General features: G+C 37.4%; 1 protein-coding gene across 8 annotated transcripts in view; it reads left to right on the top strand.

Moving 5' to 3' along the window:
* TRPM3 (transient receptor potential cation channel subfamily M member 3) overlaps positions 1–22,647 on the top strand; it is a 488,292-nt gene that overhangs the window by 413,148 nt on the left and 52,497 nt on the right. For all 8 annotated transcript variants that reach the window (XM_048049695.2, XM_066988522.1, XM_066988523.1 and 5 more), the window contains exons 9-13: positions 1,982–2,054; positions 10,470–10,570; positions 12,606–12,740; positions 15,297–15,347; positions 21,815–21,955. In XM_048049695.2, coding sequence (XP_047905652.1) covers positions 1,982–2,054; positions 10,470–10,570; positions 12,606–12,740; positions 15,297–15,347; positions 21,815–21,955 — 501 coding nt within the window. The remainder of the gene's footprint in view (positions 1–1,981; positions 2,055–10,469; positions 10,571–12,605; positions 12,741–15,296; positions 15,348–21,814; positions 21,956–22,647) is intronic.

Below are 22,647 nucleotides of genomic sequence, written 5' to 3'. Positions count from 1 at the left end.
ATTTCCAGAACCATCTGAGGTGCTTGCCAGGCAGACACGCATCCATTTTGTGTTAAGGAAGTGCCTCTTGATTCAAAAATAATGCAGGAAGATGCAAATCTTTACAAGGATATCATGCTCAAACAAATGTGGGAACACTGTATTCACTTGCAATTTTTCATCAGCTGCAGACCTACTCACAAGAGGGAAGTTGTTCCTCTTTCCTTCTTGGTAAGGGAGAAAGATTTTCTCTCTCCTCTGCTTTCTGATCCACCCTTCCCTTCCTCCCTCAACCTGTCTACTAACCTCTGTGGCATAGTTCATCATGCACTTAAACAGGAGAAGACCTGATCCCATCAACTTATGTTTTTATTGTGTTCTGAGATGATACTTAGATATAAATATGTTTGTGTCCATAGTAGCTATGCTCCACAGGTCAAAGAACCAGACTGACTGCACTGCAGGGAAAGCTTACTTGACAGTTGCTGTAGAGATTAAAAAAAAAAGGTTGTGATATGAAGATAGACATCAAGTGGCTTGCCAGAAACATCTGTAGACTCTGGATGAGGGAGGAAAATAAATCATTAAAGTATCATTTGTAGTATTCATGGTTTGTATCAGGAACACCTTCAAGGGTCAAACCAAGTCTAATTTGAGAACTATCTAGTTAAACTGGGGAAGACACCTAATGTAATGCTAATGTAAATACTTCTTCGCGTTGTGTTAGGCAGAATTTAACTCAGTTGATTAAGTAAGCTAAACCAGTTTCCATATGGCTTAATCCAGTTTGCCTTCTCAGTGTCTATAATGTTGCACTATGGGGCAAAATCTCTAACATCTGTTTGAACTCCCTAGTGCTCCCAGGGTCATGTTAAGTTAGAATAGGTGCTACAGGAGGTCTGCAGCGAATTTCTTGGGATATAACCTGTAGGGCTATTTCAGCTGGTACACTGAAGGTTAGACTTAACCACTTTATATATTTCCTTTTCCCATCTCCTTGTACTGTATTCTGAACACTGATGTTTGCTGACTTCTGTTCCAGATGCTGCTGTAATTCAGTGGTGCTGTACAAGTAGGACTTTAGGGACTATGTGTGCTCCTGAATATGAGTGTAAAATATGTTTACAAAATTGTTAATTAAATATATCGCTTATTTCAAATTTTATGGGGGCAGTCAGTAGTGGCAAAAGGAAAAAAAAAAAAATGGTGCAATTTATTCAGACAAAAATGTTAACACAGGGTTAAAAAAAAAAAAAAAGACTGCAGTGTTGGTTGCCTTTCAAGAAACAGAGTTCCAAGAGCATCTATTGCCACAGTAACAAAAAGAGCAAGGGGATTTACACTTCTATATGTTTCAGTGTTGTCTCAACCAAGAGTTAAACTGCCTTGAAAGAACAGCCCCACAATATTCATTCTTATTCTTTATGAATTGTATATGTAACCTCACCACCTCAAAGCTTATGTATTGTATAGATCACTGACTACACGTGCATAAAGATGTTCAGGGACCTGTTTGAAGCCTAGATTATGTAGATAACTTTCTGTTATACAAAGTCATGAGGTTGAATACTTTGTTGATTTTTTTGTTGAAAATATTTATTCAATGCCATATGCTGTAAATCAAATCCACAACCTAAAACACACCTAATTTGTCATAGTAATGTACTGGGAACATTACATCTAATGTTATTCTAATACAAGAATATTCTTTCATTTCTGATTTCACTCTGTAATCACTGAGGATTTTTCTTCTATATGCATATTAATACAACTTTTATCTTTGGTGAATTTTGTCTCATAAATATATATATATTGCATATATGTGTATATATATACTCTGTGTTAATTTTATCTAATAAGCTCCACTTAAAATGACTACAGTAAGATTATCAGCTTGTAGCCATCAGGACATTTTGAGATGCAAATGATGTTGCCCTGATCTAATTTTTACTTTAAAATATTACTCTGGTTTCAGTAATGGCGTTGTCATTTAACCTTTCAGATCACAGTCTTTCGCATGGGATCAGAAGGACACCAGGATATTGATTTAGCTATCCTTACAGCATTACTAAAAGGTAATGGAGTTTCATTTCACAGTGAGTCTGTAACAATCCAAATGGATTAACTCTGTGTCTCTGCAGTGCTGGAACATGCATTTATTGACAATATGTACCATATCTAGAAGGTAAATTTATACCATGAAATTGAAGTATACTTTTTGTTCTAACTGCTTTGTAAAAATCCAGATCTTTCTTTAATGTTTAATATCTCCTCTTTTTTTCTTTTTCTTTTCTTTTTCTTTTCTTTTTCTTTTTCTTTTTTCTTTTTCTTTTTCTTTTTCTTTCTCTTTTTCTTTTTCTTTTTCTTTTTCTTTTTCTTTTTCTTTTTCTTTTTCTTTTTCTTTTTCTTTTTCTTTTTCTTTTTCTTTTTCTTTTTCTTTTTTTTTCTTTTTCTTTTTCTTTTTCTTTTTCTTTTTCTTTTTCTTTTTCTTTTTCTTTTTCTTTTTCTTTTTCTTTTCTTTTTCTTCTTTTTCTTTTTCTTTTTCTTTTTCTTTTTCTGTCTCAGTCTTTATTTACCACCTTCAATTGCTTATGTGTCACAAAAAACATCAGTGGTGACCCTCAGAGGTTAGTTTAGAAGATTAGCAGTCACAAGCAGCAAGCCAAATAACTTCTCAGATTTAGATTGCTTTCGTGGCTAGTGGAAAATAGAGGAGGAGGTTTTCTCCCCTTAGACAAAACTGGCATTATTGTAAAATGTTATCTCCAGTCATTCTAGAAAAGGCTGGGAATTCTGGAATTCCCTCCAGTCTCCCCAGGTTGAGCTGAGAACTCAGTTATTGGAGTTTTAGGAGTTTTAACCTTAATCTTCTCATTTGGCTATATCTTTCTAAACCGTTACATGTTGTTCTTGTGCTCTTAAAAGACCATCTTACAATGAATCTGCTGTTGCTAAAATATTTCCAAATTACAGTTCATTTTAAACCCTGGTCCTGCAAAGACATGCAATTTAGTTCGGCTCCCTTCACCATGTGATATTACCTTATGGTGCAAATACAGGTAAGATTTTGAAAGCTCTGAAGTACATGTTCTTAACTGATCAAGCAAGGGCAGGGAGGATATACCCATCCATGTATATGGTATTTCCCCAGATGGGATTTTCACAAATAGCATGTATAGCACCACAGTCATCTTGTTATTGTCTGGACTGTTTACTGTTATGTAACACAGGCCATACTCATTTTAAAAATAGAGAATAAGACATACAAAATAATTTTAAAGAGCATTCTGAGAATCATTAGGGAATGCACTTCAGAAGGTACCTGGCGAAAGTTCTGCTTTCTGAGACTCTTCAGCAGTTTTCTTCATGCTATTGACTCTCCTACACTTGAGTAAATACTGACATGTGACAGTCTTGAATTTGAGTCATTTAAAAAAAAGTGATTTTTGAAATGGTAATAGGAATTATTCTTACTTGTTCCAGGACTGTTTTCTTCTCAGTTACTTCCTGTGTAGGATGAAAAGAGCTATAACAAAAGAAAAAGGGAGAAAGTCTGAATAATTTCCATCTAACCAGGAAAAAGAATATTTTACCTTTTACACAATTATGAATCCCATTTCCAAAATGGCCTTCAAACATTTTAATTTAAAGTCTGAACAGGAGAAGTAAATAAACACTGGCCAGGACTGCAGACTGAGACCTACCATATCAACCATGGAAATAGATAGGAATTATTTTGCTGCAGCAGCTTCTGTACCATTAGGCTTCTGTAGTACCACTTTCTCCTCTTTGTTCATTTTGATCAAGATACCAGTTGTTTGGCCTGCAGGTAACATGACTATTTCACTGCTACCCTGAGGTAACAAGTCTGCATAGTTAAATCTCAAGGCATTTTGGACATCTTCACACAGAAACAATATAAATCAATGTGAAGAAAAATTAATTAATTCAAACAAAGAAACAAGAATTGCATCCATCACCAAATTTGTCTTTTCTATCCTTAGGAAATATTTTAATTGCAAATTTCATTTTTATCTTAAATATAACTGAATTCTTCATTATCATCAATGTAAAGCATATTCTCTTGGCATTTATTCTTAAGGCAGTCACTGAAACTGTTACTCTTGATTCCTATTAGACACAGATTGTCAAAGTGTATTTTGTCAAGGTATATTTTCGTGGTTTGAATCCCAACATCTCTAGGAATCTTTAATCACCTTGAAAGAAATCCTGCTGTAAGTTAAAGGAAATAAATTATAGGCCTTGGGAGGGACTGTTCTATAGCTGAAAAGTTCTTTTGCAATATTTACATGAACAACTGCACTAAGTATTTTCTACTCTTCCTTTTAGAAAAAAAAAAAAAAAAAAAAAAAAAAAAAAAAAAAAGTAAGATATCATAGTGAATTTCTGTTATCTCAGAAGGATCCTGGACCTGTGTAAGTGATGTTGACACCTCCTCTCACACTTGGCTGACATGATTTTGTAATCCACTGATGGCAGCAGCATCTTTGTTTTGCTCAAGAGTTAGAGGAACTAAAATTTACTCCTCATCTTCCCTGCTCCTCAGCACTTTCTCATTCTGAAGATACTCAAAGAAGGTTAGATTTATCAGAAACCACTTTACATCTTGTTAATCTGAACTTTCTGATCACAGGGAATGAAAGTCCATATGACTTTAATCAATGTGTGCAGCAATGAAATCTCTTGCCTCAAGCAAATCTGTTGTCTTTGTGCATACCATGTCTTTGTACAAAAGTTCTGACCCAACTTGAAAGAAATGCTGCTTTGAAATGCTGCTTTTCTGTGAATACACATTTACACACTTAAAAAAAAAAAGTCTGATGTTTAGATGGTGTTTTCATCAAATCAAGACATCCATCTCAGCAGTGCTGAGACACTTGCCCATCAATTTGAAGCCTGAACCTGAATTATCGTGAAATTCATGAGTGTTTAGATTCAGGAATCTAATCTCTTTAACTTTATGAGAACCAGGTGAAACAGGTACAGTGAAAAGTATGAAACAAGCGTGTGATTACCTGTCACTTCTTCACACTCCAATGAGGATTTTACAATTCTTGTTAGCCATTATAGTCGAGACATAGCTAATTACTGATTCCACCCTGATGTGAGTGATTTGTTCAGGGAATAGGAGGAGGACAAGGACTGGAAACACACAAAGTATCACTTCCTGCTTGCTGCGCAAAATTTGCAATGAGCTACTCTCTTTTTAATCTTTTATCAGGCACACTGCCAATGCAAGAACTCTCTTGGCTTGGATACTCCACAAGACCAAAACCATGCACTGAATATGAGAGATTATTTCCTTGTTTGTTTTTGTGAATCACTTGTTTAATCTCATCAGCAGATCTATCTTTCTTGGAAGTGATCTCCAATAAGCCAGGGATCCAAACTGATTATCAGCTTATATTGCATGGATGTCACAACAGCATATGGCTTGTGGATTCCTTCTTTTTTCTTTTTCTCTTTTTTTTTTTCTCTCATTTTGAGAGACATGCAAATGTGGAAAGCAAATTTCCAATTGCGTGATTTTGTAGCAAGTACATTTATTGAGACAGTTTAACTGTTTGTGTTCTTTTAACCTTAGCAGTTGGAGCTCAAATAGTAATGGATCTTGTTCTTTTGCAGCTGCTAATGAAGCTGAAAGTACATGATATGGAAGTTAAAGTCAGCTTATTGAGAAGTGCTAAAATGTTTTTCTTCTGAAGGGGCATCAAAGATCATAGTTCACAAAGCTGTTGCAATGTCTGGAACATACTAGCAGCACCACTCAGGTTTCAGCAGGTGCTCCAGAAGCCCTCTCAGTCAAATTGCTAATATTGGAAAAGAGTTGCTTTGTGGTCTATGCATACTGTAACGAATAGAATAGAATAGAATAGAATAGAATAGAATAGAATAGAATAGAATAGAATAGAATAGAATAGAATAGAATAGAATAGAATAGAATAGAATAGAATAGAATAGAATAGAATAGAATAGAATAGAATAGAATAGAATAGAATAGAATAGAATAGAATAGAATAGAATAGAATAGAATAGAATAGAATAGAATAGAATAGAATAGAATAGAATAGAACAGAACAGAACAGAACAGAACAGAATAGAACAGAATAGAACAGAACAGAGTATCCCAAGTTGGAAGGGACCCACAAGGATCATCAAGTCCAACTTCTGGCTCCACACAGGTCTAGCTAAAAATCAGAATTCAGACAATATGACTAAGAACACAGTCCAAATGTCCAAATGCTTCTTAAACTCCAACAGGCTCAATGTCATGACTACATCCCTGGGGAGCCTGTTCCTGTGCCTGACAACACTCTCAGCAAAGAACTTCTTCCTGATATCCAGCCTGACCCTCCCCTGTCACAGCTTGACTCCATTCCCTTGGGTCTTATCACTAAAGTATCACTTATCACTTGGGTCACTCAAGAGAATAGGTCGGCACCTGCCCCTCCACTCCCCCTTGTGAGGAAGCTGTAGACTGCGATGAGGTCTCTCCTCAGCCTCCTGTTTTCCAGGCTCAACAAACCAAGTGACCTCAGCCGCCCTTCATATGTCTTTCCCTCTGGGCTCTTCACCATCTTTATAGACCTTCTCTGGACACTCTCCAACACTTTTACATCCTGTTTGTACTGTGGTGCCCAGAACTGCACACAGCACTCGAGGTGAGGCTGCACCAGCACAGAGTAGAGCGCGACCGACTAGCAATGTCATGCTTGATGCACCCCAGGATACAGTTGGCCCTCCTGGCTGCCAGGGCACACTGCTGGCTCATATTAAAATTGCTATGACTGCCATGTATCCCTCTGAGATAAGTCTTGTTAGACTAATGCAGACCTGATGTCTCTGCCTGCTTTCCAGCCTGTGAATAAGTCATGATTCATGCTCACTGAACAACCATCATGGGGTCCTGGAAAATAGTGTGTTAGTCTGTCAACCATGAAATCACTGATATTGAAGGATTAATATTACCTCAGTCCAGTATGTCTCAGTTAGACCAGATGTCTGTTTACTGCCCCCACAGTTGTTTTTGCTATCAGCTTTGTTATTGCCAATTGGTTTGCTAAATGTGCTTGTAGCAAATGCAGTGGAAACCCCTTTCTCCAAAAACCTTGCAATCTCTGAAACAGAAGGCAATTTAATACCTGCTGAAATGCAGAGCAGAAAGTTAATTTGGATTGTTACTTCCCTTAGTCTACTTTGTTCTTTAAATTATGATTCAAAGAGGGCACTAACGTGCTTAAAAGCATTACAGAAATGAATCTCCAACAACCATCTCTGCCGAGATAGATCAGTTTCAACTTTTCAGATTCCTAAGTTTTCAACTTTTTCCTAAGTTCCTAAATTTCCTAAGTTCCTAAGTTTCCTAATTCCTAAGATTTCAACTTTTCAGATTCCTAATCATTAAGTATTCTACACTATTGCTAGAGAATCCATCAGAGGTTTTACACTGGTCACAGTAAATCTCAGCTGTAGTGTATCTCCTCAGTAATCTGGGGTCTTGCAAGGACATAACACTCACCTAGGATACTGATTCAAGTTTATTGCCCCAAGCTTTATCATCAAAACATATTGCATTTTTGGTTCAAGATATTGGATAGATCATCTGATGTGATTGGACTTTTCATGAGAAGAATCTCCGTTGGGTAGTTGCCTGAGACCACAGATTTAACCTGCAGGAACAGCTTTCATAGACGTCCTTCTTGTTCATTTAACTTCTCACCATCCTTTCATTTTCTAGCATATAACTGTATTTAGCAAATTCTATATTGAAAGAAAATGATACCAAATCAATGCATTGCATCTCAAATTGAATTTTACTTCTAGAAGCAGATGAGAGGAAGAAAGACTCCCACTGCAGACATTATTCATATTTTCTAAAGTGCTTTTTTGAGGAACATACCTTATGGGATATAAACACCAGGATATTGAGTAAATATTACATAGACATTAGTCTTATCTTGACTAAAATGTTGTTTAAAGCAATATGTATGCTATATGTATGCCATTAAATAATATAACAGAACTAAGCAGAGACTTTTTCCACAAGACAGGAAGAAAAAAATGCAGGGAAAGGAAATACTAATTTCTCAACACAGACAGTGTTAAGGGCCTAAGAAGTGGCTCCATTATGATCCTCTGTATTAAGTTGATAAGAGCAGTATTTTAATTATCATATTTTCTGATCTCCTAAATATGTTTTGACTTTTATTTGAGTACATTGTAGTCATAGTCATGACCAAGATGAATACTCACAGAAGTCAAGTTTGGGGTTCTTTTTACTGACTCAAATCCAGGGGACATAAAATCGTTTTTGATATTTTGGAGTTTCCTTGTCACAGCATGGTTTGATTCTACTTGAAAAAGCAGGAAGGGATGGTAGTCTTTGGGACCCACCAGACGTAGTAGCCTCTTTGTAATATCACAAATATAGGCCCCAGGCAGGCAGCAAACCTCTCTAGAGAGATTGTGCTGATGACAAATGGGAGCCTCAGTGCCTCTCAGAGGCACTCCTGTCTTCAATGACTAACACCCTACGTGCCTTCTTTGTGGCACTAGTTCTGATGCAGGTGGGAGACTGAGACAGCTTTGTGTGGTTGGTCTTTCCGACATCCCTATTGGAATTAGATCCCTGTGTTGCCTTTCTAAGGTCTTTCTTATTACTCTTGTAGTCTCCTCTCTCCTGCCCTGTTCACTCATCCTGCAGCTGGGTACTTCCTAAAGCATGAGAAGTTCCAGCATTGTTGAGTACCTCAGCAAAGACTGGGGATGTCTCCCTGCTAGGAGCCAGAAGGGTGTTCACCTGAAGGTACACTAAACCTCTATGATTTGGTTTTTAGCTTTGGCTGAAGTGGGGGCAGCGTAGGTAGCCCCTTCAGTCCTTTCCCAAGTCTATCTGACCCACTCTCAGTCCCAAATGGCTTCTATCCAAGCAGCATCACTGGCTACCCAGACTGTAAGCTTCAGTCAATTTAGCAAAGTCAGGAGGTGCAGCTCCTCCACCACATGTTCAAAACGGTGCCAGGCCTTAGGATCACCATCACTGCCACTGAGTTTTGGAGTTCGCCCATGTGCCTCCTCCAGGGCTCAGCAGAGACCTTGTTTGAATCCCTGCCAAGACTCTCCCTTCTCCTGCAGGCATGCAGATGGGAAGGAGGAGATCCAAGGGTGTTTTGAGAGGTACTGTTTTTTGCTTTGGAAAAAGGAAAAAAAAGTATTCTCTCTCTATTCTTAATTTATATTGTTGTACCCACTGCATTTTTTTGTTTGTTTGCTTGTTTGTTTTTTTCTGTTTTAATAAATAAAACTGTAGAGGCATGTTTCTCCTTCCTAGAGGTAAATATATTCTGTTCTCGAAAGTTGTATGTTACTTGCATATGAAACTCAGAAAGAGAAATGTTCAGATATTATTGGAATCATCACCTGTGAGGTCTCCCATAACAGCTTTTGTCTGTATCATAATATATAGCAATGAGAACCAAAGGCTTCTTGTCACTTCTTGGTCACAGAAAGATGTTTGACTGTTTTCATTGCTTTTTCTTCTTGTCTTCATTCTTACTTAACCCTCTACTCCTGCACCACCTGCCTTTTTATCAGAATTCATTTCTGAAATAAAATAAATATGATTTGGATGATATACGTACCAAATAATTTTCTAGATAAGTTCAAGTAATTGGCAAAGTTTCATGGCAGTGAACTGACTGAAAAGCCATGAATTAGGAAATTAAACTGTAGGCTAAGTTTCCCTAAAGTCTGCTGAACTGATCCTTCAAAGATTTCAGTGGCCACCATATTATGCCATTTGTTTTCTATGCCTCTAATTTTAGAGTCCACTTTCAGATGGAACAGTACATGACTTTGAATAGCACTGAAATGGGGACAAAACTGCTTTGACTAAAGAAAAGCTTTAGCTTGTTCTCTCTCCATGAGGACCATTTGTCAGCATAAGAAATAATGAAGACAAGAAAAAAGTGAAGGTATTAGGCCTTTCAAAAATGACCCTGTATACAATCATCTAATCTCTGTAAACCAGTAGGTAGTTAAAAGTTGAAGGGCCCTTTCAATTCAGTTGTTCTGTTCATACAGGCGAGTTCTCACTGTGACACGGAAGCACAAATACTACCTTATTATTAGAAAACAGTCCTTACCTGTCCTAACCTTGAAGTCCTTAGTGAAACATTAAAAAAGCGCAGCAGGGCAGAAATGTCCCACAGTGTCCATTAAGACTAAAGAGAAAACATACCCTCCCTTCCACAAACAAACAGCCCCAAACCCATCTTATCATCTGCATGGTTTCTTATTTAATTGTCATATATTACACTTTGACAGCAGATTTTTAGCATGTTTTCTTCTGTGAATATCACAGATTTCTGATTAATAGGAATTATCGAGGTGATTTTTTGACTGAGTCTAAAGTATGTCATTTCTTCTTTCTCCTCCTATCTTTCCCACACTTCCCTCTGTTTTCACAGGAGCTAACGCATCTGCTCCCGACCAGCTGAGCCTGGCATTAGCCTGGAACAGAGTAGACATCGCTCGCAGTCAGATCTTTATTTATGGGCAGCAGTGGCCGGTACAGTATATATGCGTCATCTTCTACAGAAAACACCTTAAACCTTACACAACATTAAATCTATTCTTTTGTCTTTGTTGGTTTTAAACCATTTTAAATTGTACTGGGTCATGTTTCCAGTCAAATACAAAGTATCCATTCATAGCTACTGAAGGCAGGTAAAGCTACAGACATAGCAATATGCTTACTTGCTCAAGGCAATGGTGACATCTAGCGATAACTTAACACAGAGAGGCCACACCTCTAAAAAAGAAGAAAACAAAAACAAAAACAACAACAAAAAAAAGAAAGCAGCACACTGATACTGTCAAGAATTGAAAGAAACAATTCTGCAACCTGAGAAAAACAAGCATTTCTTAACAGCTATGCTAATATATCAGTCTGTAAGTTAAAGGAAAGGCGAAACTTCTTTCTGTTCTTTCTGTTCTTCACCCTATATGCTTTTACTTGAAAATACTGAAGTTCACAATGATTAGACAACCAAATGATGCTGCACAGGTGTAGGGAGGTCATCAGGTGGACCGTGAGAGCTGTGCAGTGATATTACCACAGATGAGCTGTGGCTCCAAACCTAAGCCAGTGTTAATTTTGTACCTACTGCTGCTTTGCACCGAGCTGCCTTCTTCACATCTTCCCCATCCTGTGCTCCAGCTGCCAGCTATGGGGACAGGTCCCTGTCCAGCATTGTCCCCCAGGAGGCACCACAGGCAGAGCTACTCCACCGGAGTGCAAAATCAGTAAATAGAGGGGCTGTTGGACCTTGTGAGGGGCAGTGGTGTAGCAGTCTCCAGTGCCATAACGCCCTGTTTACAATGCAGTTTTTGCAGTGGTAAAAGCTACCCAGCAAAAGCTGAAAAACACTGTCTCCACCCTTAAAATCTACCACATCTTCACTCAGAAGGTTTAGCTGAATCACAACGTTCATTACTGTGACAATTGTTTTGTCACTGGCATGAAAAATTCATGTGTTCATTGCATGAGCATTTGTATTTCCACATGAGAAAATTATTACAAAGGAAATATTTTCTGTTTAAATATCCTTGTTTAAAATGTAGTTTCTGGAGTTTGCTGTGCCTTAAAGCTAATTTCAAAAATCCTTGCGTTTTCCATTATGGAGAGAAAAAGACTTTTTATTTTGATTTCAAATACTGGGCATAAGCATGCAACAAAACACAGCAGACATTTAAATGGTACTAAGCTGTCCTTATCCTTATTGCAACATCATAGAAATAAACTAAAATAAAATAAATAAAATAAAATAAAATAAAGTAAAATAAAATAATAAAATAAAATAAAATAAAATAAAATAAAATAAAATAAAATAAAATAAAATAAAATAAAATAAATAAAATAAAATAAAATAAAATAAAATAAAATAATAAAATAAAATAAAATAAAACAATAAAAAAATAAATGTTGCAAAATGCAATCATTTTGCAAGCTAGAAGCTGAAAGCATGAAGTACGTTCTCATCCCTCCACCTCTCGCTAGCCTGAAAGTGATGTAAAAGGAGAGGCTATGTATAGGAAGACCTCTTGCATTTGGACCTTCAAAGAAATGCTATTTTTGAAACTATTTCCACTTCCTGGGCGTCAAAGTTTCCTTGAGTCTCAACATCACAAACTGAGGAAAAAGCTAGTAAAGATAGAATTAAAGTGAGTGTTTGTATACATAACAAATATACACAATATAAACAAAATATTTGTCAGGAAAGAATGATATAAAGAAAATAATGAGATACTGAATAGTGGAGAGGTACTATCACCAGTTTACTATGTTTTGATTCCTTGTTCCTTATCTGGATTTCCTAGAGTATGTTAATCTTAACACTCTGACACTCATTTCTGAAATGCTGCCCTGAATCAGAGAAACCAATACAGACTAAAACTGTGATTACCTCATTTTAAGTGAAGCAAAAAAAAAAAAAAACCTTACAACTTTTGCCACTTATCCCTGCTTGTGCCAGAGTGACATGACAAGCCGGATATGGCCTGTGATGCCCAGGAATGGCCTGAAATAATCACTTGCTTTGCAGGTGGGCTCCCTTGAGCAAGCAATGCTGGATGCACTGGTGTTGGACAGAGTGGATTTTGTGAAATTACTCATAGAAAATGGAGTAAGCATGCATCGGTTTCTCACCATCTCCCGGCTAGAGGAATTGTACAATACGGTAGGGCCAACCTAAGGCAAATTTTCTTACTCTGTATTCATTGTTCTAGCCCCGACTCATATTGCAACAACAAGGCAGCCAACATCTGCTGCAGAAATTTTCCGTGTTAGAAGTCCACGCTTTCTCTTAGCTTTGTCTCTCACATAATGGAACTCACTGTGTCTTACCCACCTGAACTGTTGTACATACTTTATGAAACTTGGATTAAGCCCCGCATGGTACTGGCTGATTTCTGGTCATTGTACTTCCAATATGATGGACCTCAGACTTAGGCAAATAGCACTGGCTGGAAGGCAGTAATTAGCAAGCTGGGACCTGTATGATTGTGATACATGACTCATAAGTGTACAAGCCCTGAAAAATCTTGCAAAGGTTAATCAAAATCACACACTAGAAAACAAATGATAGAAGACTTATTGGGATAACATTCTGAACTTAAAGGTGTAATGTGATGATTTGAGGAGGGCCACATGTCTTTACAGTGAAGAACTTACCTGTGTCTTCACAGAATGTTCGAAAAATTACAGTTTTGATGTTTAAAAGCCTGTTTGCAAGTTTTATATCTTTACCTTACATAAAACTGCACAGGTTCAAATTGCTTCTGAGTTCCCAGCTCTAAAACACATTCTGGCATTGAGATCATAATCGCCTATTGAGAGAAACAAAGGACTTTGAATTGGTACAGTGGTATGGAAAAAATTCTTCAAGCTTTGCCTAAGTTTTAGGATTACAGGTTCTGTCTGTGGAAAAGAGGCCATGGTATAGTGCATAGGTCTTTTCAAAAAGTTTTGTTTTGCCAGTCCTTTTCAAAGCCTTGCCACCATAAGCTTCCACACTGGGCTATTATCCAGAAGTGTTTTGTACTGATGGTGACCAGAAGTCAGTCTTTCAAAAATATCAAATGTGAGAATTCATTAAATTCAAGCAAAATATGGAGGAACAAGTACTTATGCCAACATATAGCCAGAATGTCCCATCTTTGATCACTTAAATCTTGCCAAATATCTGACATCTATATACTAAGAACAGAAGGCCTATGAGATTTCTTGTCACAAAGATAAGCACTGTATTACTTGAACCAAGGTGAGTTTCTATAGGGAGTACGTCTGAGGAAAGTTTAATGTTCAACATCTAAAATAAGACCTTTTAGAACAAATTTTATGTGAGCCATAGAAATCACCATAAATTATTCATGCAAGAATTCCAAAAGACCTTACCTGTGAAATCCCTAAGCTAGCAAGTGTGATAAAAAGCATGTATCCATGGTAGCCTCAGCATCAAAACCAGAAAATGACCAAATAAAAACTATTTAATTTCAATTAGAGCCCTGAGAGTGACTTGGGAAGCTACAGACCAGTGAAATTGACTTTTGTCATGGCAGATGTCTAAAAATACAATAAAGAATAGAATTAACAGGGACACGGATCAATTTTATGTCAAGAAAAAAGAAATTATACATGGATTCTGTAGGAAAATGCAAAACCTTAAACGTTTATTACAAATTTCGAAGTCAACATGCAGAAGAATGAGGAAGTTCTACTTCATACACCTATGTTTCCAAAAAATATTTAATAATGTTCATCCTCAAAGGTTATTAAAGAAATTTGGCTGTCATGACATAGAAGAAAAGGGGGGCACTTAAAAGCTGCTTGACGTATAGAGAGGAGTAGTAATACATGGTCTGTTTTCACCACAAAAGATGGTTGATTCAAGAGCTTATGCAAGGATCACTGTTATGCAGTCTATTTAGAGATGACGTGACAGAGACTACTGAAGGGACAATACGTGCAGGTGGTTTGGCATCTCTTTGGACTGGCAAATTTGAAACTGTTCATGAAGAATTGCAGGAAAAGTCTCATCACATTCAGTGATTGGGGTACCTAAAATTCTGTTGATAAGCACAGAGCAGTGTATGTATGGAAACACTGACATATGCAATAGTGTCATCTATTGCCAGTCATAGCTAAGGAGGCCTCCTACTAAAATCTCTGAAAATACTCAACTGAAGTCAGTGTACTTCTCCACACAAAATGCAAATAAAATTGTGGGAGTCATTCCTGCGAGATCTTTGCGTGTCAGGTCAGGATTCAAAAGATTAGGCAAATTCACAGACTCTATGTACTATTAGTTGCTGTCAGAGGAGACAACACAGATGCAGCCTCTGGCCCAGAGGTTCTCTGACTCAACAACAGTGGAAGTGGAGATGCTGAGCACAGGAGGGCTGGTGCCTGACCTGCTGCTCCTCTTTCCACTCTCATCCAGAGGTTCTGCACATTGTGCTAGAGACTATTCTGCATGACTAGGACCTTAGATTTGATGTAGTATGGCAGTTCTTTTGGTTTCCTTACCGAAGGGTTTTGTGTGAAAAAAGGCCAGTCAAAACACTACACTTTTAACTGATTAAAAAAATATATATACATATGACACTATATTTAAAGTGTTCTCAGTTGTCTGGTTCTTAAGCTACTAAACTGAGACAGCTATTTCAGCATTTATATCTTGCATGGCCTTGGACAGCGCAAAACTATTTTATTCTTCTGTATTTGTCCTTTACAGAGACATGGACCATCCAACACTCTGTATCATCTAGTCAGGGACGTCAAAAAGGTAAGAGCCCAGTAGACGGTAGGTTGGAAATAATGTCGTGATTGCTTTCTGTAGCTAGATACAATCTCTGTTTTGCATGAGCTTTCAGTTAGAACCTTCTCCTTCCCCTGCTGTTACAGAATGTCTTGTCTGTTTGTACTGAATATTAACTTTCTGCATACAATGCACAATTATCAAGTTATTGGGCTTGCTTTTGCTGTGATCTTAGATGCTTGGGTTATAGTGCTTCTGCTAGCAGGATTGTAGGCTCTTGTATACCCTGTGGATTTATGCTGTTATCTGTATTTTTCCATACCTGCAACTGTCATCAAAGCTAATTTTCATGTTGTTAATTTTTGAGTCTGTGAAATAACTGTTACCTTTGTGTTGGTTCCTAGTTCATTGAAATGGTTCCTCGTTCTGTGTTTTATGGTATGATGTAGCTGTCTTCCTCAGAAGAAACATATAAAAAAAGATAGCACAAATTTTCTCTGTCCCCTTATCAAGTTAATTTCCAGCATCTTGAATTATAAAGAGCCATTAAGAGGGTAGGGCAGAAACATAGAAAGATATAGCGACAGGGAGGAGACACCAAAAAAACTTTAGGTATTTGCTGTGCAGGATTAAAAGTGTTACAGCAGCAGCAATAAATAAAAGTCTGTCATCCTTTAAATATAAGGATCAAGTAAGGAGATTTACCCTGTAACTGACTTTATCAGCTTGGATATTCTTCCCAAGCATGTGCAGATTGCAACCTTGTCCACTGTGTAACTCAGACATCAAGGCTGGTGTACTTGAGAGGGCAGATTTCTGTACATGGGAATAGTTAGAGAGAAGGGAATGGAGAATTTTTGTAAAAGCACAGCTTTTAGTGTTTTCTTCTGTCACTGGTAGCTGAGCAGAACTGAAAGAAAATAGGGAAGGAGAGTGGCAATGCTTAAGAATTCATCTTTCTATTAAATAATGCTACGGAATAATCAGTAGTGATGTTTAGAGAGGTTCTGATGTTTTTCTTCGTTTAGCGTGTTACATGGCATCAGTACTGTTCACTTATATAGTATATTAAGTGACATCAAAAAATGTGAAATGTCTACAGAAGAAACCAAAACTGTTCTCATGAACACAGTCCCTTGGCTGGAGCAGAGAAAAGCTGGAACACATTTAGACTGTCCGCTTCTCCAAGTTAACTAATTTCTTTTGTTACTAAATATGCTTTAAGAATTTGAAACAAGTGTTCGTCTCTTTGCTTTAAAACAGACTTTTCAAACTCCTCCCAGCATCACCTTTCCAAGTCCTTCTTCAAAGCCATAACAACTTGTATATTGAGTAATTAAATAGTATCATCTTTATCTGAGTCAATAAGGAAAGATGTATTTTTAAGGAGCTCTCGAAAAATGAAAATAGTCAAATAGGATCATTACTTGTAGGTGTACATTGATAGGCATTGACATTAAATGTACTTACATTATACTTAACGACATTATTTGTCCACAGTGATTGCTAGATATTAGGTGACAGTGATTTTTTCCTTAAATGCATCTTTCTTTCCTCTATCCACATCTAAAGTCTCCAGTAATTCCCACTATGTGAAGACAACATGCAGTGTTATTAGAATATAGTTAAGGGCTTTGAAAATAAATAGTCTGTGGTAGCCCCCCAGCACCTTCTTCAGAGAATACTGCACCTCTGTGGATGTATTTCTTATTTTGTCAGTGATGAGGAACAACTACAGTTCACAAGAAAAAATGTGACGGCTCACTAAAGCCTGTACCCGAGCAATGAGATACCTCACCAGTCAACCAAGCTGTAAATCTGTCAGCAGATCTGACACCAGTTTAAATGAAAACACCATCTTGGAAATAACTTCTTAATGGACATTGCTATTTGACAGTTAAGTGGCCCACTGTGCATGAAAACTAGACCACGTTGCTGATGCTAGTTTTTGAGTATGATATACACTAGTATATATGTATATATATAAATATATAAAAGTATATATATATATATATTGAAGCCAGGTACCTAAACTCTCAGATTTAATTACAGTATCACAAATCATAAATACAACCATGTAGTGTGTCACCTTGAGACAACACTTGAAGGACATGCATACTATGTGACTTTTTTATGCCTGCATCCCAATAAAACATGCATTATGCACAAAGGTACATGCTATTGAAAGTTATTTTCATCTAAGTAATTGTGAATTATCAATCAGAAAAGAGCTGCTTACAAATTATAGAAGTATTATTTAATGTCACTTTATTACAAAGCTATAAAAATCACTGGGAGGTTTTTGAAAGACCACTCGGTCTGCTTATCAGCACAAAGAAGCTGCACAACAGAAGTCACATTCACATACCCTGGGAATGCACATGCAGGCATGCACGAATACACACAAAAACATATAAAACTACAAAATAAAATATTTATTTTCTTCTTTGGATTCCTGAATGCAAATTGCTGTGAAGACTGTCAGCCTAGGCAGCAAATTGCAGAGGCCCAGAGAAAGACTCTTAAATAATTTACCATAATCAGAGGACTTAAATTCTAGATATGTCAATTCATAAGGCAAATTACTTCTTAATGGCTCTGCTTTAGAGAGAACTGTGTTCATCTCTCTTTTTGATCCTCCCAGTTCCATAACTATGTACGAGGCCAACTCTGCATCATTTTTATCATGACCTTTTTGACATATTCTGTCAGGGGTACAGAATTTAACCCACACGGTTGACTTTTCCCCTTCTTTGTACAAACTGATGCATTCAGAAGAATACTGGTTGTGCCTGTCATCATTTTCAAAGCAGACATTGCCCTCTACAGGTTGCTTGTAAAGAAAAACTCCTTTGCTGACAACTTGCTAATGAGTAGTGAAAATTAACAGATCAGTTTCTTCTTTAATTCAAAACTGGTACATAATAAATATGTCTTAATCTCACTGTGGGGTAGCATATGTTTTCAAAGTCCTTTATTTTGGACTGCCACTACTGTCTACTCTTCCAGATAACTAGCAGGTATTATACAGAATTTTGAAAGTATTATCTGCTCCTTAGTGTGCAAAATCAGAGGGTTTATATCAGTTGAACATAAAAATGCACGAGGTGAAAAAAACACTAAAACTGATTGTCTTTTAAAATTGAAGCTTCTTCAGGAAAAGAATAGTGCATTAGCACTAAAAATTTTGTCTCAGCATTAAAAGTTTAACTTATTATTAACTGGGGTAGTTATCACACCTTCACCACACCCAAAAAAAAAAAAAAAAAAAAACAAAAAACTTCTCCTCTGTCATTCCTGACCACCTTGTTTGTTCTGGAATTAGCCCACCCAAATTATTGCTGTTCTTGGAGGTGTTCTGGCCCACTTGCACCAGTGTGTTTTGTGTATAGGAAGATCACCACTGTTAGAGTAGTTCGAGGTGTCTACTGGTACAGCAGACGTTTTGGTATATGCGTACCCCTTTGAGACAAGGCTAGTCCAATTGGCTTTATTAGGGTTGCTCACTTTGGAAAAGCAATTCTATGTTTATTAGCATGGAGCCATACTTACAAGTATGTCTGCATAAAACATATATATCTGCTGTGGTTTTAGGAGTTTTCTGTAGCAAAGTGTTTCAGTATTATCTAGAAGGTTTAAGAGCATCTTTCATTAAAGTAACTGTATTGATTTTTTTGTATCTAAATCTCTTTATGAAATTTCAGAAATCAGAACAACTGATTGCCATTCTGAATAATCAAGAAAGTCACACATTGTAATGCATGATTCAGCCTGAATCCTGTTGTGCTTTGTTAATTGCACAGTTGTTGGGGTTTTTTGTTGTTGTCTTTTTTTTTCAAGCTAATAACATCGGAACATTCAGTTTCAGTCTCTTATATTAAGACAACAGGAGTCTGCTGAAGAACTACAACTCTGTCTTTTTTACTCCCACTTCTGCTAGTGACTTCAACCTTGTTCTAGAAAAAAAAAATTGTCATTGTCTTAAGCATTCTGGAAAGGGGAGAATATTTGGGAAAACAAATAAACATAGCAGGGTTAAAACTTTAGATTTATGTTGATTTTTCTTTAAACTGTTCAGAATAGAAATGTCTGGTTTCAAATAAATTGATTAAATATGCAGTCCTGCAAACCATAGCAATATTCCACCCATCAGACTGGCCAAGAGTAGGAAGACTGGAAAAGGATATGCCAAGTGACAGCACTGAAACATAGTTGGCAGTTCACCTTTTGCCACTAAATTTGCTTGATCTTACATCTCTTTGAATTTCAACCCAGTGCCAGTGCACCACAGTGCTACCTCTCTCTCTACTTCCTCAGCCTTTCAGCATGCTGTCAGGTGAGCAGGGTGAGCAGGGACTGAAATAAGCTCTCTTTTCCTGGCTGAAGTAGAAGAGGAAGGAGGATCTTTGCATCCATTTCATCTCTTCTGCAGAACCAGGTGCCATCTGCTCTCCATTAGTGCCTCTCTGCTCTGAATCTAATAAGCAAATCTGCAGAGAAGCCAGGCAGACATGCAGATATTTCCAGCAAGACAAGGCAGTCATAAAATTGCTTCATGTGAATTATTAACCTTCTTTTGATGATCACATAAAAAGAGCTACAGGCTAACTGTAATCTGTGCTGTATATCATTATAGGAAATGTGATTATTTTATTAAAGTGGACTGAATAATTTTGAAGCAAAAAATTACAATTTCCTGGTTCTTCCGCAGTGTTGACTGCAAAATTATTTTTTTTTTGCTAGAGTAATTTTCTCTTTTTTTCCAAAGCTACCACTTGCAGTTCACAAACAGACTACTTACCTCTCTTTCTACCTTTAATTTGTGGCCACATCTCTTGCACTATGACATACAGGACCGAGTTGTAAATCTGTACGGTCCTTAATGAGATCTCCAGATTTGGGTGACCTATTCAGAATTTTCTGAATCATGCCTTCTTTTCCAGTAGGGAACTGCTTGCTGAACCATGAACTGCTGTCCAAAAAATTCAGTGGCAATGATTTACAGAAAGAGGTAAATTTGGGTTTGGGTGTGTCCCCTCCCCATTAATCCTCTCCTCCTGAAAATGGACCAGTTTGCCTTGCAGACTTTCCATGGGGAAACAGAAAAGCAGGAGTGCTGTTGCTGGGCTTTTGGTCTTCCGTTGCAAGAGAGTCCCAAGAGCATCAGCGCATCACTGAGACCAGCCCACTCTGAATTTGTTCTGGCCTGATAGGTGTCTTGTCAGACTTACTGTTCCAAGAGAACCAAAATACCCACTTGATTCAAAGGCTCAAACTAAAATGCAGAAGAGACAACCTGTTATTGAAGTTTTCTTCATAGCTTAGCAAGCCATGTATATCCCAGAACTCAAACCAGTGTTGCCATTTCCAGACCCAACAAAAAAGAGAAGGAAGATATCTGTAAGGGAGTTCACAGAGTGGATATGAATGTATTTACAGTTCTGTTTCCCTTCAAAATGAAAGGTGCATGCTGAAGTCAGAGTATATTCATATTATATTTAGCAGAAGATAAGAATGGAACAGAAGTAGAAGAGTGAGTATGTAGAAGTATTTTTCAGGATCCTGCTAATGACCCTTGTCACAATCACAGTTCACCTTTCTGGAAAACAATCTCCTTGGCACTGCTGGAATTTAGGTAGCAGGATTACTGTGCTTAGAGGATTTTTCAGTAAAATACTTTGGGAGCTCAAGGAGGGCCCATCTAGGAAAATTGCTAGTCCTATATTTTTCTTCTTGACCAACCCCCCAAAGAATTAACCATAGATATTTTGTTTATTACAGTTTTCATACTCACTTTTATACATACATTTTCCTCATAATATGCGTGAAATTTAAGCAATGATAGCAGTCTATTTGCACATCATCCCCAGAACTGGTGTGTAAGTCTTCTAGAGTAGCTAATGTATCTGTTCCTCACTGTCCTTCCTTTCCTGGAATGTGGCAAGGAAACACTTCAGGATGAGAAGATCACATGTATAAGCTGGTTTCATGCAAGCTATCAGTTTTGCACAATGTCACTTTACAGTGGCTCAGCAGTGCAGATGAGGCAGTGCAAAGGGATGCCAACAGAGATGTGAGATGCCAGGACAAGAGATGTGAGGGACAGGTGGTGCAGCAGAGGTGCTGTCCTGCAAGGCTAGGGCTTGGCAACTGTGCCTGACCTTTCAAGTGCGCTGATCCTCGTGCTTTTTGTTCTGCAGTCATGTTCCTTGTTTTCCCAGCTGAAGAATATGAGCACTGTGTACTGACGCTATCTTCTGTTACTATCAACAAGTTCTTCACCTTCTTATTTAACTTGTGTCTTCTTTCCAAGCGAGAATATCCAGGTTTCGGTTGGATCTATTTTAAGGTGAATTAATTAACAAGTATAATAATACATTATTTTTTTTAACTATTTTAATTTATTTCATTCTAACATCTTTATAAAGTATATTTAACAATGCCAGTAATAATGATTTCTCCCACCCCCACAATCCTACTTATTTTTGTTACAGGGAAATTTACCTCCTGATTATCGAATTAGCCTGATTGATATTGGCTTGGTGATAGAGTACCTGATGGGAGGAGCATATCGCTGCAATTACACCCGAAAACGGTTCAGAACACTGTACCACAATTTATTTGGCCCCAAGAGGGTAAGGAACAAATTGCTTCTCTTCTGTATGACTGCACCCATTGGCAGGGATTGCAACAGTTTCTTGGATGGTTCCAGGCTTTGGGGGGAATCTGCATGCACACACTATTCAGGCTACAGATTCATTTCCATTACTTACATAGCAGCTATTTCACTGAAATGCATTGTAGTAGGTCAGCTGCATTTTTTATGAGTTTAATGAAAAAATTACTGGGTTGAGCTGTCCTGCTGCCCTGGTGAGACCACGACATAAAGCAGCCTCCCCTGGATTTAAAATCTGTAATTATCAGTATCCACAGCTTTCAAAAGACCAGTCTGTTGATTTGTACCAACAATACCACAGGGCACCTGGGTTAGACTTGAGAAAACTTGTTTTTTTATAGATTCATGTCCTGTCTCAGGACTCATCCTCTTGATTGTGGCCAGAAGAGCAAAGAAACCCGTAACTCAAAACAGGCTTTACTGTTTGCATGTGTCTCCAGCTAAGTCAGTGAGATCATAGCAAAAATACCATTCTGATTTTTTTGGAGTTTTCTTGCTTGATAGGTTTCAAAATTTTGAATCCAAAGTAAATTTATTATCTTTCTAAAGCATAAAATATAATTATTGTAATAATAATGCCACTGACCCAATCCAACTTGAAGGAAATTCTGATCAACTGTTGCCAGCAAGATTTGTAGTTCTTTGCCTATT

This window comes from Anser cygnoides, chromosome Z (assembly GCF_040182565.1).
Source record: "Anser cygnoides isolate HZ-2024a breed goose chromosome Z, Taihu_goose_T2T_genome, whole genome shotgun sequence".
NCBI classification, from domain to species: domain Eukaryota; kingdom Metazoa; phylum Chordata; class Aves; order Anseriformes; family Anatidae; genus Anser; species Anser cygnoides.
Note: the sequence above shows the minus strand (reverse complement) of the source record. Positions and strands in the feature narration are given on the sequence as shown.